We start from the raw sequence: 14425 nt of genomic DNA, 5'->3' as shown, positions 1-14425 counted from the left end.
TCGTCAAGGATATACCCCTCATTCCGTGTCCTCTTCTGAATCTGGCTTGAATTTCTGGCAGCTTCCTGACGGCAAGTTGCTGCCACTGTTTAAGAATACCTTCTGAAAATTTTTACTTGCATTTGATATTGGTGATGTTGTTTGATAATTTCCATGTCAGTTCACTCACCTTTCTTTGGGTTGGGCATAGATATAGATCTCTTCCATTCATTTGGTCAGGTAGCTGTGTTGCAAATTGTTTTTTAAAAGCTGAGTAGGTACTTTCATTGCTGCATCAGTTTTTAAAAACATTTTGATTGGTATTCTGTTAATTCCTCGAAATTTTTTTGTGTGCCAATACCTTCAATGCAGCTTTTGGACTTCTTCCTTCAATACTACTAATTTTTTATCCCATGATAAAAACAAAACAAAATACACCCCCCCCCCACTATGAATGTAATTTTCTAGGCCAGGCCCTTAGAAGTTGAGTTTCCTGGAGGTCTCTAATATAATTATCTTATTTTTTTTTAAGGATTCCTTTATAATGATGGCTTTTGCTTTATGGGAAAATTATTTTGATGTCAGGGCTAATATTAAATTCTTTAAAAAAACTAGTGGACATCTTGCCAAATCCTTAAACTTTCATTTTATTTCAGTCATTCAAATTTTACAGGTAAATAATTTGCACTTGCTTACTAACAAATGTCAGTGATTCAAACCCACCCACACAGGACCAATAGTGGAAAAGACCTAGAGCCCTGCTTTCATAAATATTACAGCATAGAAACCTCTTTAGAGCAGTTCTTTTCTGTACCACATCAGGTCACCACAAGTTACAATTGACTCAAAAGCAATGGTCTTGGTTTGAGTTGTTTTTTTTTTCTTTTTAACACAACACAATTTGTGTAATTGGTTCTACTGAATTGTACAAATGAAAATATTGACATGCCTAATGTACTTCCTGTGTTTTTTTATGACATTAAAAAAGAAGAAAGAAGACCATCCAGTTATATTTTGGGAATTATTCTTGGGCTAAGAAAAAGTTTTGCAGTCTACTACTAATCAACAGAAGGTTCAAATATACCCAAGAACACTGTGGAAGTCCTGCCTCGTGGTATGCTTCTGAAAGATTCCCATCCTATAAAATCCTATGTAAGGTGAAAAACTAAGTTATGTGTTAGCAGTATCCCATTCATGGTGTGAAAACCACGACGGCAATGAGAATTGTAGAGCTGTATGAATAGGGGATACATTTTTTTTTTAAACTTCCTTGGAAGCCTTAGGAAAGAGAATGATTGGCTTGTGTCTGTCAACTTTCAACTTAGGGTATATTGCAAGAGCCCAACACTTCCATGGCAACATCTAGTGAGAGATGAATCTTTTGCATCCATGAGGCCAATGGTGCTGGAAAACAGATGTAGATGTTCATGGTCAGGTTCCCAGGGTTGCAAAAGAGGTTGAATGTGAAGCTTAGGCTGGTCTTTGATGCTAACATCAGAACTCTAATATGGCAGGAAGGAGACCCTGGGTTCAGGAATGGGACAATGGGGTGTGGGGACATGTAACTGATGAACCTTCTGATTCCCGGTGACCCACCTGGTTTCCAGAAGCCTCTTTTCACCTTTGCGACAGGAGAGCAGCCTCACTGCACCTAAGGACCATCCAAAGGCCTCAGATGAAGCCGTTTCATCATAAGATTCTTCTTGCCCTCCTCCAAGAACTGCTCTTTCCCACTGTCTAGTGTTCGCAGATAATTAGTCAGGTCTCAGCATAGTCAGACGATGAAAATCATCACTGGGTCTTAAGAGAAATTAGCTTACTCATAGAAAATAATTGTCTGAATCTGCATTTGGTCGGTGAATAACAGCCCTTTCTCCCTGGAATCTATGGATGTTACTTTATAAGGAGAAAAGGACATTGCTAATGTGATTAAAACAAGACTGATTTGGGTAGATTATTCTGTAGCATTTTTGGATTGGTTCTTAAAATAATCACAAATGCATATTTTAGGAGACAGAGGCCAATTTAAGGACAGAGGAGGAAAAGGCAATGCAACAATGGTACATACAGAGTGGAGTGATAATGACCTCACGTGACCAGAAAATGTCAGCAGTCACTAGAAGCTAGAAGAGTGAAGTGGAGTATTAGTCCCTTAAGTCTTCAGAAGGAGCCTGATTTAACAGTACCTCAATTTTAGACTTGTAAGGCTCATTTCACATTTCTGACCTCCCAGAGTATGAGAGAATACATTTCTGTTGTTCTAAGCCACTGAAAGCAAACTCACTGCCATTAAGTCAATTTTGACTCAAGAGATCCCATAGGGCAGGGAGAACTGCCTCTATAGGTTTCTAAGAGTGTAACTTTTTACAAGAGTAAAAAAAACGTGTCTTTCTCCCCTAAAGTAGCTGGTTGGTTTGAATTGCTGACTTGGTAGTTAGCTGCCCAATGTGGATAGACTGTGGTAGCAGGGCTCCTAAAAATAATGGTGATTTATTAGAGTCAAACAGAAGGAAACTAATATACATGTCAATGCATATAAGCAGAAATGATAAGTCCCTCCATTTATTGAAAGAGGGTATGATGGACAAATACTGACAGTCAACAATTGGACCAAAATGCAAGGTTACATAAGTAGAATCAGTTGATGTTGGAGCATTTTTCTCATGACTCAGGATTTCATCTCCTGATGAAGATGTCTAGTGGTGGTCCTAAGAAAGTGCTGAGTTGTCCCATTGAAGTTTGGGAAGACAATGGACTATGGGAAGTGAGATGGAAGTGCCAGCCTTGCCATAGACTCAAGAGTCTTGAGACCCAAAGGAAACACTCACCCGAGTCTGCCCTGTAAGAAGGCTATTCCTAAAGAAATAAGAAGTGCGCTTGTGAGATGACATTGTGAAATGGCCTTTCAGAAGCTCAGTGGTGGCTGATCTGTGCTTTTCAGCTGTGTTTCTTGGATGTGGAGTCATGTCGATCATGTTATTATGTATTTACTGTCTATTTGTATCTCTTATTTGACAAAATGAAGCATGAGCTAAGGAAGAGAGGACAATGCCAAAGAAATTGAAAATTTCATAGAGGAAAGTAAATAAGAAAGAGGTGGAACCAAGATGGCAGAATAGGCAACTATACTATCAAGAGCCTCACAGTGATGATTCAAGAGTCCTAGTGAAACTGTTAAGAATGACAAACCTGGAAGAAATGATAAAGAAAAGCAGATAAATACTGATAAGAGAAAGAGATTGTAAACAGCAGAAAAGGATACAGAGGTGCAGTAAACTGCCAACTGGCATGGCAGGCCATTTAAAATTTTTGTGAGCAGTGTTCTGATTGGAGCAGGAAACAGATATTCAGCTACCCCTCTTCCCCCCCCCCCCTGCACCACCAAGACTACACCAGCACCCACATGGGTGATTCACAAAGAGGTGTCATCTTATCTTGTACAGTATCCTAATAATAAAGCTCTGGGTTTCCCCACCCCCACATACTTAGAAACTGGTCAAACACCACTCATTGCAAGTGATGTGCGTCACCCACCTTGTTTTAAATTATCTTCTATCTTCTTTCTTTTCCCTCTTTTCTTCCTCTTCTCTCTTTCTTTTATTATTCTTATTTTGTTGATCTTTGGGAGATTTCTTTCCAGGCTGCCCCCTGGCTACCGTTGATTGGCCACACCTGCTATGCCTGCCCCACCATCACAGTGGGCTCTGTGGACTGGGAAGCACGTTACTGTCAAAACTGTGTCTGAAGGTTAGCACTTCATCAGTACTGGGCTACTTTTTTTCCCTATCTGTTTTTTCCTTCTTAATTCTACTTCCTTTTTCCTATTGTTTTTCTCTTTTCCCCCTTCATCTTTACCCAACTATTTTGATTGTCACAGAGCAGGTGCCTGCTCCCTCCTGCACCCCCACTGTCATTAATGCAGGAATGGCAGTATGCATGTCTCCGAAGTGAGATCCATGTTCATATTGCAGCCATATTTGGTGGCCAATGTTTGTGCCAGTACTGGGTCACCATTTCCCCCCCAACTTCTCCCACATTGTTAATGCTTCCCTTCTTCCCCTGCCTATTTCATTCTTTTCTTTTTTCTCACCCCCACGCCCCTTTTTGAGACCACAGAGTGGGTGTGCCACCACTTGTCACCCTGTGTTCAGTAGCACTAGCCTTTTACTCCTTGAATTTTGCATTACTGCAATATACGCACTACTTTTCTGTCACAGCCATGTTTGGTGCTAGACTTGGCACCAATAAAGGGCCATGTTGTTTGTATGTTCATCTTTATTTTTCATTTGTAATTTCATGTAAGATCTCCTTTCTAATCCTTCACCCTTTATTTTGTTGTTGTGGTTGTTTTCTCCCCTTCCCTCCCACTTCTTTTTCCTTATATAGATATCCAGTAGTCAGGAACAAGTGACTCTCCATGGCTGTCCCTTCCACACCTGCCACCATACATAACAGGCCAGCACCAGCACTCACTACAGCAATACTGGAGAGATGACCAATGGCAGCCAATACCGACTCAGTCTTCCCACATCTGCATGGCCAGCAACCAGAGATTTATGGCCACATGCCCACTTACTATAAAATCCAACAGAGATAGGCATGGAGCCCCTCAGTGCTACCAGACTATTGAAAAAGTAGCATGCTATCTCTATCACTTGGTATTTTAAAACAAAACAACAGGTGAAGCAATCCAACGAATAACAGCAAAATCTATACAATAACACCACAAGGGTTTAGATACAACAGGAAATTTCAAATTGTAAACAAACATATATGAACAGGAAAAACTAGCTAAAGAAAGTGACCAAAATTATAGAGTAGTAAAGGGAAGAGATACTATTGGAACTACCAGAGAAGGCACTGAGAAGATTCATACTTAAATTCTTTCATTAGATTAAGAAAGAGAACAAGGAAATCAGAGATCAAAGAAAATGCAGAAAAGTCTTGAGAAATCCAGGAAAACAATACAAGAATGAATGAACAACATAAGCTGAAAACTAGAAACCATACCAAAAGCTGAATAGAAATACAGAAAGTTAATATTAAAATTTGGAAAGTAGACAATGCATTGCAAGTCAGTGAAGTAGAAGTTGAATCAATGGAAGATAGAACTAGCAAACTTAGAGGCAAATGTCTGAATATAGTTCTGCTCAAGGAACAATTAGAACAACAACAACTGAAGAAAACCTAAGAATTATGTGGAACATCATCATGATTAATACATGTGGTCAGAATTCAGGAACAGGAAAAAGCAAATCAGCACAAAGAAAATTGTGAAAGATTTGTTGGAAAAAATGTCCTTAATATCATGAAAGATTAAAAAATCAATGAAAGATACTTATGGAACTCCAAGTAGGATAGAGCCCAAAAGAAAATCATCAAGAGCTATCATAATCACATTTTCCAAAACTGAAGACAAATCATTCAAGATGTCTCATCGTCCCCTCTCAAAACGTACTCTATGGGCAAAGTACTCAAATCATCCTGGTATTGGTACAATAATATACACATAGACCAAGGGAACAGAATTGAAGACCTTAAATTAAATCCATCCTTTTATGGACAACTTGTTTTGACAAGATTTCTAACTAAACTGGATATTCATATGTAGAAAAATGAAACAAGACTTATATCTCTCACCTTTAAAAAACAAAATAAACAATAAAAAGTTAACTGAAAATGAATCAAAGCCCTAAGTCAATAAAACCTAAAACTGTAAAGATCATCAAAGAAAAATTAAAGGCAAACTTAATGGTCCTAATAAAACTCAAATCAAACTCAGTGCCATCAACTCAATTCTGACTTACAGCAACCCTAGAAGACAAAGGCAAACGACCCTCGGAGTTTCTGAAATTTGAAATCTTAACAGTAGTAGGAAACCTCATTTATCTTTTGCAGAGTTGCAGGTTGTTCTATTCCTGCCCTTACAGTTAGAAACCCAAAGTGTAACCCACTATGCCACAAGCCACCTCAGGGTCCTAATACATGACATAAATATACTCTCAAACATATTCAAAGTGCATAAACAGCAGAAGACAACTGAGATGACTGGAGTCTCTTAAAAATTAAACATTTGTGTGAATTCTAAAGACTTCAAAAGAGTAACAATGAGGGCTGGAGAAAAACATACCAAGCAAATGGCACTTCAAAAAAAAGCAGGATTTACAATCCTAATCTCAGACAAAATTGATCTCAAGGTGGAAACCATAACAAGAAAGAAAGAGGGGCACTATATAATCCTCAAGGGAACAGTAGACCAAGAACCAGCAAACATAATAAATATATATGTGCCCAACAAGAGACCTGCAAAATTCATCAAGCAAAAACTCCAAAGGATGAAAAAAAAAAAGAAGAAGAAATTACAGGCTGAACTATTATACTAGGTGACTTTTATACACCACTATTTGGTAAAGATAGATCACAGGGAAAGACGCTTAACAAGGAGGCTACCGATCTAAACATCACAATAAGACGACTTGACCTGATATTTTCAGAGCTTTCCACCCAAATGCAAAGAAATACACATTTGTTTCAAGTCCATATGGAATTTACTCAAAGATAGACTACATACTGGGACACAAGTTGAATATGTGTAAATTCAAGCACACAGACATCTCTCTCCTACTACTGGGTCATAAGGCTGAAATCAACAAAAGGGTGATTAAGAAAACAAAGGCAAACTATAGGAGAATAAATAACTATATAGCAAAAGAAGTGGGTACTGGCCCAGATCAGAGATGAAATTAGGAAGTTTCTAGAAGCCAACGTGAATGAGAATATGATGTACCAAAACCTTTGGGACACAGCAAAGGCAGTTATCAGAGGAAGTTTGATAGCAATACATGCTCACATGAAAAAGAATGAGAGACTTAAGATTGATTGCGGACACAAAATTTACATCAATTGGAGCAGTGTCAACAGGCCAATCCTACTAATAGCAAAAAGAAAAAAATAATGCAAATCAGGGCATAGATTCAGGAAAGGGAAAACAAGAAAATTATGGGAAAAACAATGCAGCTAAAAGTTGGTTCTTTGAACGAATGAACAGAATCGACAGACCACAGACAAACCTAACAAAGAAAAGGAAGGAACAAATTTCAATAGCAAGGATGAGGGATGAAACAGGGGACATATGGTAGCTAGATTTCCATCTGTTTTAGATATTGCTGAATCGATTTCCATAGTGGCTGTATATACCTACAGATCCACCAGCAGTGGTTGAGATTTCCTATCCCACCACAGCCCATGTAACACTTGTTACTTTCTGAGTTTTTGAATTGGGCTATCTTTGAGGATGTTCGGTGGTAGCTCATAGTTTTAATTTGCATTTTTCTTATAGATAATGATCAGGAACACTTTCTGGCCCTTGGGAAACTTCTGTTCTGGTCCTTTGCCCACCTCCTCAGTGGGCAATTAGTTTTTTTCTTATTGTAAGCTAGTGGAGTTCTATAGATTTTAGTAATAAGGCCTTTGTCTGATGTGTCATTGCTAAAGATGTTTTCCCAGTCCATGGGCTCTCTTATTACTCTATTGGGGAATTCTTTCAACATATATAGGTGTTTTATCTTAAGTATATCCCACTTGTCAAGTTGTGCCTCATCTATATTTGTGTCCTTCCCTATTTCTGATCGCCTATATAATCTAGGTGCCAAAGTTCTTCTTTTGTTGTTTTGTTTTGCTGTGTCTTGGTTTTGTGCTTATTATTTCTCTCATGTCTATCCAGATAAGATAGGCAGGATAAACCATTCAGAAGAGAAAACAACAGGACTGATGGTTCCGGAGGGACACGGGAGAGTGGGAAGCAGGGGAAGGAAGTAGGTGTTAACACACCCAGGGATAAGGGAACAACAAATGATCAAAAATCGATGGCTAGTGGGGTGTAGGATGCCTGGTAGGCCCTGATCGAGGCGAATGTCAGAGGGAGGAATTACTGAAACCCGAATGAAGGCCAAACATGAAAGTGGGACAAGAAGAAAATAAAAGGAAATAGAGGAAGGAACTAGGAAGCAAATAGGCATTTATTGAGGTCCAAACACAGTCATGTGTATATATATACATAATGAGAGGGAAATAGATCTATGTACATATATTTATATGTTAAGTATTAAGGTAGCAGATGGACATTGGGCCTATACACAAATATCCCCTCAAGGGAAGAAGACTTTATTTTAATACCCTGGCATTCCGTGATGCTAAGCTTGCCAACATGCGCGCTGAAGACAAAATGGGTGCATAAGCAAATGTGGTGAAGAAAGTTGATGGTGCCCTGCTATCAAAACATATAGTGTCTCGGGTCTTAAATACTTGAAGATAAACAAGTGGTCATCTAGCTGAGAAGCAACAAAGTCCACATGGAAGAAGTACATCAGCCTGTGTGATCATGAGGTGTTGTTGGGATCACGTATCAACCATCAAAGACCCAGAACAAAATATATCAATGTGAATGGGAGGGAGTGCCAAAGGGAGACCCAAAACCCATGTGTAGACTATTGGACAGTCCTTTACAGAAGGTTCAAAAGAAAGAGATGAGTCAGTCAGGGTGCAGTATAGCACTGATGAAGCATACAACTTTCCTCTACTTCTTTAATGCTTCCTCTACCCCTACCCTACCACTACTATAATGACTCCAATTCTACCTTACAATTCCACCTAAACCAGAGCATGTACACGTGTACAGATAAGAGCTGGAAACACGGGGAATCCAGACAGATAAACCCCTCAGGACTAATAATAAGAGTAGTGATACAAGGAGGATAAGGGGAAGGTGGAAGGAGAAAGGGTGAACCCATCACAATGATATACATATAGCCCCCTCCCAGGGGGACAGCCAACAGAAAAGTGGGTAAGGGAAACATCAGTCAGTGTAAGACATGAAAAAATAATAATTTATAAATTACCAAGTGTTCATGATGGAGAGAGGATGGGGGGAGAAGAAAGGGGGAAATGAGGAGCTGATACTAAGGGCTCAAGTAGAAAGAAAATGCTTTGAGAATGATGAGGCAGCAAATGTACAAATGTGCTTGACACATGTATGTATGGATTGTGATAAGAGCTGTATGAGTCCCCATTTAAATGATTCAATAAAAGTAACAATGATAACCCAATAACTGGGGGAAATTTTTGAAAATTATATATAAAAAATGGACTAATCTATAAAATCTTTAGATAATTGCAACACCGCAACAGCAAAAAGACAAACGATCCAAATAAAAATAAGCAGATGACATGATGTATTACCTACCCCCCACAAAGATAGTTGGGTAGCCATCAAGTACATGAAGAACTGCTTGTGAACATTTGTTTCTAAAGAGATGCAAAGTAACACAGCAGTGAGATATCATCACACTCTGGCATACATTAAAAAAATTAAGAGAAATCAATAAATACTGCTAAGTGTGTGGAGAGACTGGAACCCTCATCCACAGCTGGTGGGACTTTAAAATGGTGCCACTATATGGCAAATACCCTAGGCTATATATGGTTCCTTAAAAATTAGACAGAAATACATGATCCAGGAATTCCCTACTAGGTGAAATAATGGCCATGGTGGGAACAGATATCTGCACATTCATGTTCCTTGCAGCATTACTGACTATGGAAAAAGAAATGGAAATAAGTTATGTGGCCACCAGCACATGAGGTATACCCACACTGTGGTCTACTATACAACATAAAGAACAATGATGAATCTGTCAAATGCTTCATACTGAGGATGGATCTGCAGGACATTATGCCGAGTGGAAATAGTCAATCCCCAAAGAACAAATCTTGTATGAGACTCTGCTGTGAAAAGTCAGGAAAATGTTTACACACAGAAAGAAACATTCTTGGAGATTTTTAGGGATGGATGGAAAAATCACTAGAAGGCAGATATATATTAACTTGGGTGAAGGGAGAGGCAATCTACAACAAAGGGGAGGCCAGACAAACTGATCAAGGCAAAGAAAGACAGTGAGAGGAGCCCAAGAGGGAAAGCAGCAAAGATAACAGGGTAATCCTCAGAGCACACCCAACCCTGTGTTAACAGTAATAACAAGTTGAGCCATAGAGAGGCACCCAAATTGAACAAGGATAGGAAGACTGGTGGGAGTACACCCGCCAATCCACATAGATTTAACTGAGGCTATCTCTACCTACTACATTCATATGTGCTGTGAACATCTATGAGTATAGTAGAGCACACAGTGGGCACAGTTCTGAAAACTTCTTAGCCATAGTCAAACACCTTTAGGACTAAGACACTGGGCCTCTGGATGCAGGACCATATACTGTAGGGACTCCAACATCAACTGGCATGACATCATTCACAGTGACAATGTTCTGTATCCTACTTTGTGAGGAGCAACTGGGGTCTTGAAATTTTGTGAGTGTTCATTTAAGGTGCAACTCTTGGTTTCTTCCCAACCAGATCAAGAAAAGTGAGGAAGATGAAAAACATAAGGAAGCAATGGCCCAAAGGACTAAGGATCATGTGAACCCCATCCTTCATGACAGGAGACCTAGATGGTGCCTGGCTACTGCTGCCTGCCTCTCTGAAAGAGAGCCCAGGGAAATGTGGAGGAAAATTTCAAGTTAAAATAATATATTTTAAAAAGGCCAGCCTTAGAGGTGTGCTAGAGACTGGTGGAACCCCTGCGGCTATGACCCTTAGAAACCTAGCAAACCAGGAAGAGAACCTACCTGCAGGCTCAACGTTCAGCAAAACATAGACAGAACTTTAAGATGAACAATAACACCAAAGAGATACACACAACTTAGAGCAATCAACTCTAGGAGATCAAAAGAAGAGCACTTGCCCAGATATGTGATTAGAAACGAAAAACACAGGGAGGAGGTGGGAAGAATGCCTTGACATTGAGGGAATTGCAATTGATGTTACAAAACAAAATGTGTATGAATTGTTGAATGGAAAATTAATTTGCACTGTAAACTTTCCCAAATCCCAAACACTCACACACACAAATTTGCATTGGCTTTCCACAGAGACAGTACAGGGACCAGAGTATTGTAAATACATTCTAGGGTCATTTGAAAGAAAAGACACGTGTCAAGAATATATGAATTGATGGCTGGGTAGACATCATGATGATGAAGTGCTAGATTGGTGCATACTTACTGTTGTAGGAATTTTAAAGAGAACCATCAATTCCAGGGAGTCAATTTAAGAATATTTGCTTTTTCACCTTGGAAGTTGTGGACACAGAGTCATTAAAAATCCTGAGGTCATGGACACAAAGAAATTGATGTATCAATCAAGAGAGGCAAATCTGGAAGCGAATAGATATGGGCCATTCTCCTTTGATATCAAGATAGGGCATGCAATACTAATGTAGAGTTTATTTAGTGTGTGTTAATCTTTCCCTAAAGGACCCCAAGGGGTACAATGTGTTAAGCAAAGATTTGGAGTTCAAAACCACCAGCATCTCATGACATAAGGTGAAGTCCCCTAAAGATGTACAATATTGGAAACTACTGAGCAACTATTTTCTGTCCTACACGGTTGATGGCAGTGAGTAGAGTGGTTTCTAACCCACTATAGACAATACTTCAACAAAATATCTTGTGATATTCTCGCATCATAGTGAAGAGAAGGAGTGATAGTCCCCTGGCTAAAAAGCAGAGAGTGAAATAAAATAAACCTTGCCACTGTAACTTGGTCTGGAGGGAATATCATGTCCTCGCCAGGAGGAAGCTTTGCTGTGATATTCTTACAGCTTAGTCTGACTGACAAAATTGTCCTTCCTTGTAGGACATTCCTAACCAGACCTTCACCTCTAGCCAGATTCCAAGTCTTCACCTCTAGCCAGAAAATGAGCAGGAGAAACAAGATAGATAGGAAGCCAAAGGACTGGCTTAGCAGAAGTCATACCCCCATCTTACTTGATTTTTCTCTTATCACCATGTGGCATGCCATCCTTGATGCTGCTTATTGTCGTTATATTGTTTTCCCTTACTAGGATGGGAGCTGTGTGAATGCAGAGATTTTTGTGTGGTCTGATCACATCTCTATAGCCAGTGCTCTTAAACCATGTCTGGGTCACAGGAGTAATTTAATAAATATGCTGAAAGAGTCAAGGGATGAACTAGGTAGAATTTCCTCAAAGAACAAGGATTTAACGCAGCCTTCATGAACCCGAAGATAAGAAAAACAAATCTATGAACAAATTATCTTGGTACTCTAGTCCCAAAGAGTGGCAGGACATGAAGACCCCTATCACTCCTCAAGTCAGGGGTCGCTTCCTGACAAGGATTCGCCACAGAGCACCCTGAACATCAGGGTTTCTGAGGCTGTAGATGAGTGGGTTCAGCATTGGGTTGATGACCGTGTTGAAAACCCCCACCCCTTTATCCTTGTCCGAAGCTTCCACTGAACTCAGACGCATGTAGTTGAAGATCCCTGTCCCATAGAAGATACAGACTACAGTGAGATGGGAGCCACATGTGGAGAAAGCCTTTTTCCTTCCTTCTACTGAACGAATTCGAAGAACTGCTGCCGCCACATGGATGTAGGAGATGATGATGAGAACAAGAAAGGTGCCTGCCATTATGAAACCGGCAACGAAGAGCACCAGCTCGTTCAGTTGGGTGCTGGAGCAGGAGAGGGGGAAGAGCTGTGGGAGGTCACAGTAGAAGTGATTGACCTCATTGGGGCCGCAGAAGTTGAGAGTGGATAGGGAAATCGTGTGCATCAGTGCGTTTGTCAAGGCACAAGTCCCAGATACGGCCACCAATGTCCTCTGGACTTCCTTGCTCATGCGGGTGCTGTATGTGAGGGGCCGGCAGATGGCCAGGAAGCGGTCATAGGCCATGGCAGTCAACAGGAAACAGTCCATCCCAGCCAGTAGGTGGAAGAAGAAGAGCTGTGAGAGGCAGGCTTCATAGGGAATTGTACGCCTGTGGAATAGGAGACGATTTAACATTGGAGGTACAGTGACCGTGATGCACCCAACATCCAGCACCGACAGAACCCCTAAGAAGAAGTACATGGGGGTGTGGAGTTTGGGCTCCATCAAGATGGCTGCCAGGATGCTGAGGTTGCCCCCCACAGTGACCAAGTAGGCGAAAAGGAAGAGAATAAACACCAGTGGCTGCAGGCTTTTGGATTCCACCAGGCCCAGCAGGATGAACTCCTTCAGAGTTGTCCTGTTGGTCCCAGTGTCTGACTCCATGAGCTCCTGCAAGGAGATGTCAGAGAGCAGAGGCATCAGTCCACCGAACTTATTCAGCACAAATATGTTAAATCTGCTTTGTGAAACCTCTATAGTAAGTTTTCAGCTGTCAGGTTGAATATTTCCTCTCTTCCCAGGCCACACCTCCTCTATCCCATTCAATACTTTGTCCCCAATATCAGCTGAAATAGCCAGAATAAGCATTCCTCGTCCCTTCCTCCCCTTATGTTGGAAATTGGCAGAATTGGGGGAAAATGACATTTGAGAAACACAACACTCCCTTTTTAAAAATATAGCAAGATCAAGACAGAATGTCCATTTCTTCCTTTGTCAGATTATGCCAACCAACATACAGATTTCTAAACAACAACAAAAAAAATGAGTTATATTTCCAAAGAGAAGAGAAAGCATCTGTTGCCATAAATTTGGTTTCTAGGCTACATGATTAGTGAAAAACAACTAAAGATAGAGCAGGAATAAACAAGGAAGCCAAGATTGTAGCTATGAGCAGGAGCACCGAGGGACATTTCTCTGGGGTGAGACACAGGCTCTGAAGAATACATTTAAAAAATCCCTCTTCTGTTCGTCACTAGTGCTCTTGTTAACCGAGTCTTTACAATGCCCTTTCCACAGAAACTATGTAAAAAATAACTCATTCTGTTTACATTGTCTTCCACCCTCTAAAATAGGAATTTTAGCGACCACTTGCAGGTTGATGGCTGCTCGATGCCGTTTGATTTGTGCATTTCACAGGCACTTGCCTTCCACAAAGGAACTCTTGTGACACCTTGGCTTAAAAAGGTCAGCTGCTAACCACAAAGTCAGTGGTTCAAAACCACCAGCTGCTTCTTGGGAGAAAGATCAGCATTCTGCTTTTGTGAAGATTAGAGTTCTACTCTACCCTAAAGGACCGCTAGACATTGGAACCAACTTGATAATGAAACAGCCTTCCAAGTAGCCTTGACTCAGGCATGGAGCCAAGGAGAGGTGTTGCATGACATTGAATTAAGTCGTGGTTGTATATCATGCTTGAGATTAATATATATTAATAGAAATGTTAATCACATTAATATTAATTAATTAAATATTAATTAACAGAAATAGATTTGTATATCACCAATTGGATAAGCATAGTTAGAACTTTTAGCATTCCCTTGCATAGAACAGAATGGGAGGCAGTCATTCACTTCTTAAACCCTAACCAAAAGGAAAGGTGATTTTGTCCTGAGCAGGGTGGTGAAATCCAGGGGCAGGGTGGTTAAGGAGGTTCCATAAAT

General features: G+C 40.2%; 1 protein-coding gene across 1 annotated transcript; it reads right to left on the bottom strand.

Moving 5' to 3' along the window:
• Positions 1-12200: 12200 nt before the first annotated feature.
• Positions 12201-13160, bottom strand: LOC142458171 (olfactory receptor 3A2-like). Its single transcript, XM_075559224.1, has one exon. The coding sequence runs from the start codon at positions 13146-13148 to the stop codon at positions 12201-12203; it is 948 nt and encodes a 315-aa protein (XP_075415339.1). The 5' UTR covers positions 13149-13160.
• Positions 13161-14425: the final 1265 nt, after the last annotated feature.

This window comes from Tenrec ecaudatus, chromosome 10, assembly GCF_050624435.1.
Source record: "Tenrec ecaudatus isolate mTenEca1 chromosome 10, mTenEca1.hap1, whole genome shotgun sequence".
NCBI lineage: Eukaryota > Metazoa > Chordata > Mammalia > Afrosoricida > Tenrecidae > Tenrec > Tenrec ecaudatus.
The sequence above is the reverse complement of the archived record's forward strand: the minus strand, read 5'-3'. Positions and strand labels throughout refer to the sequence as shown.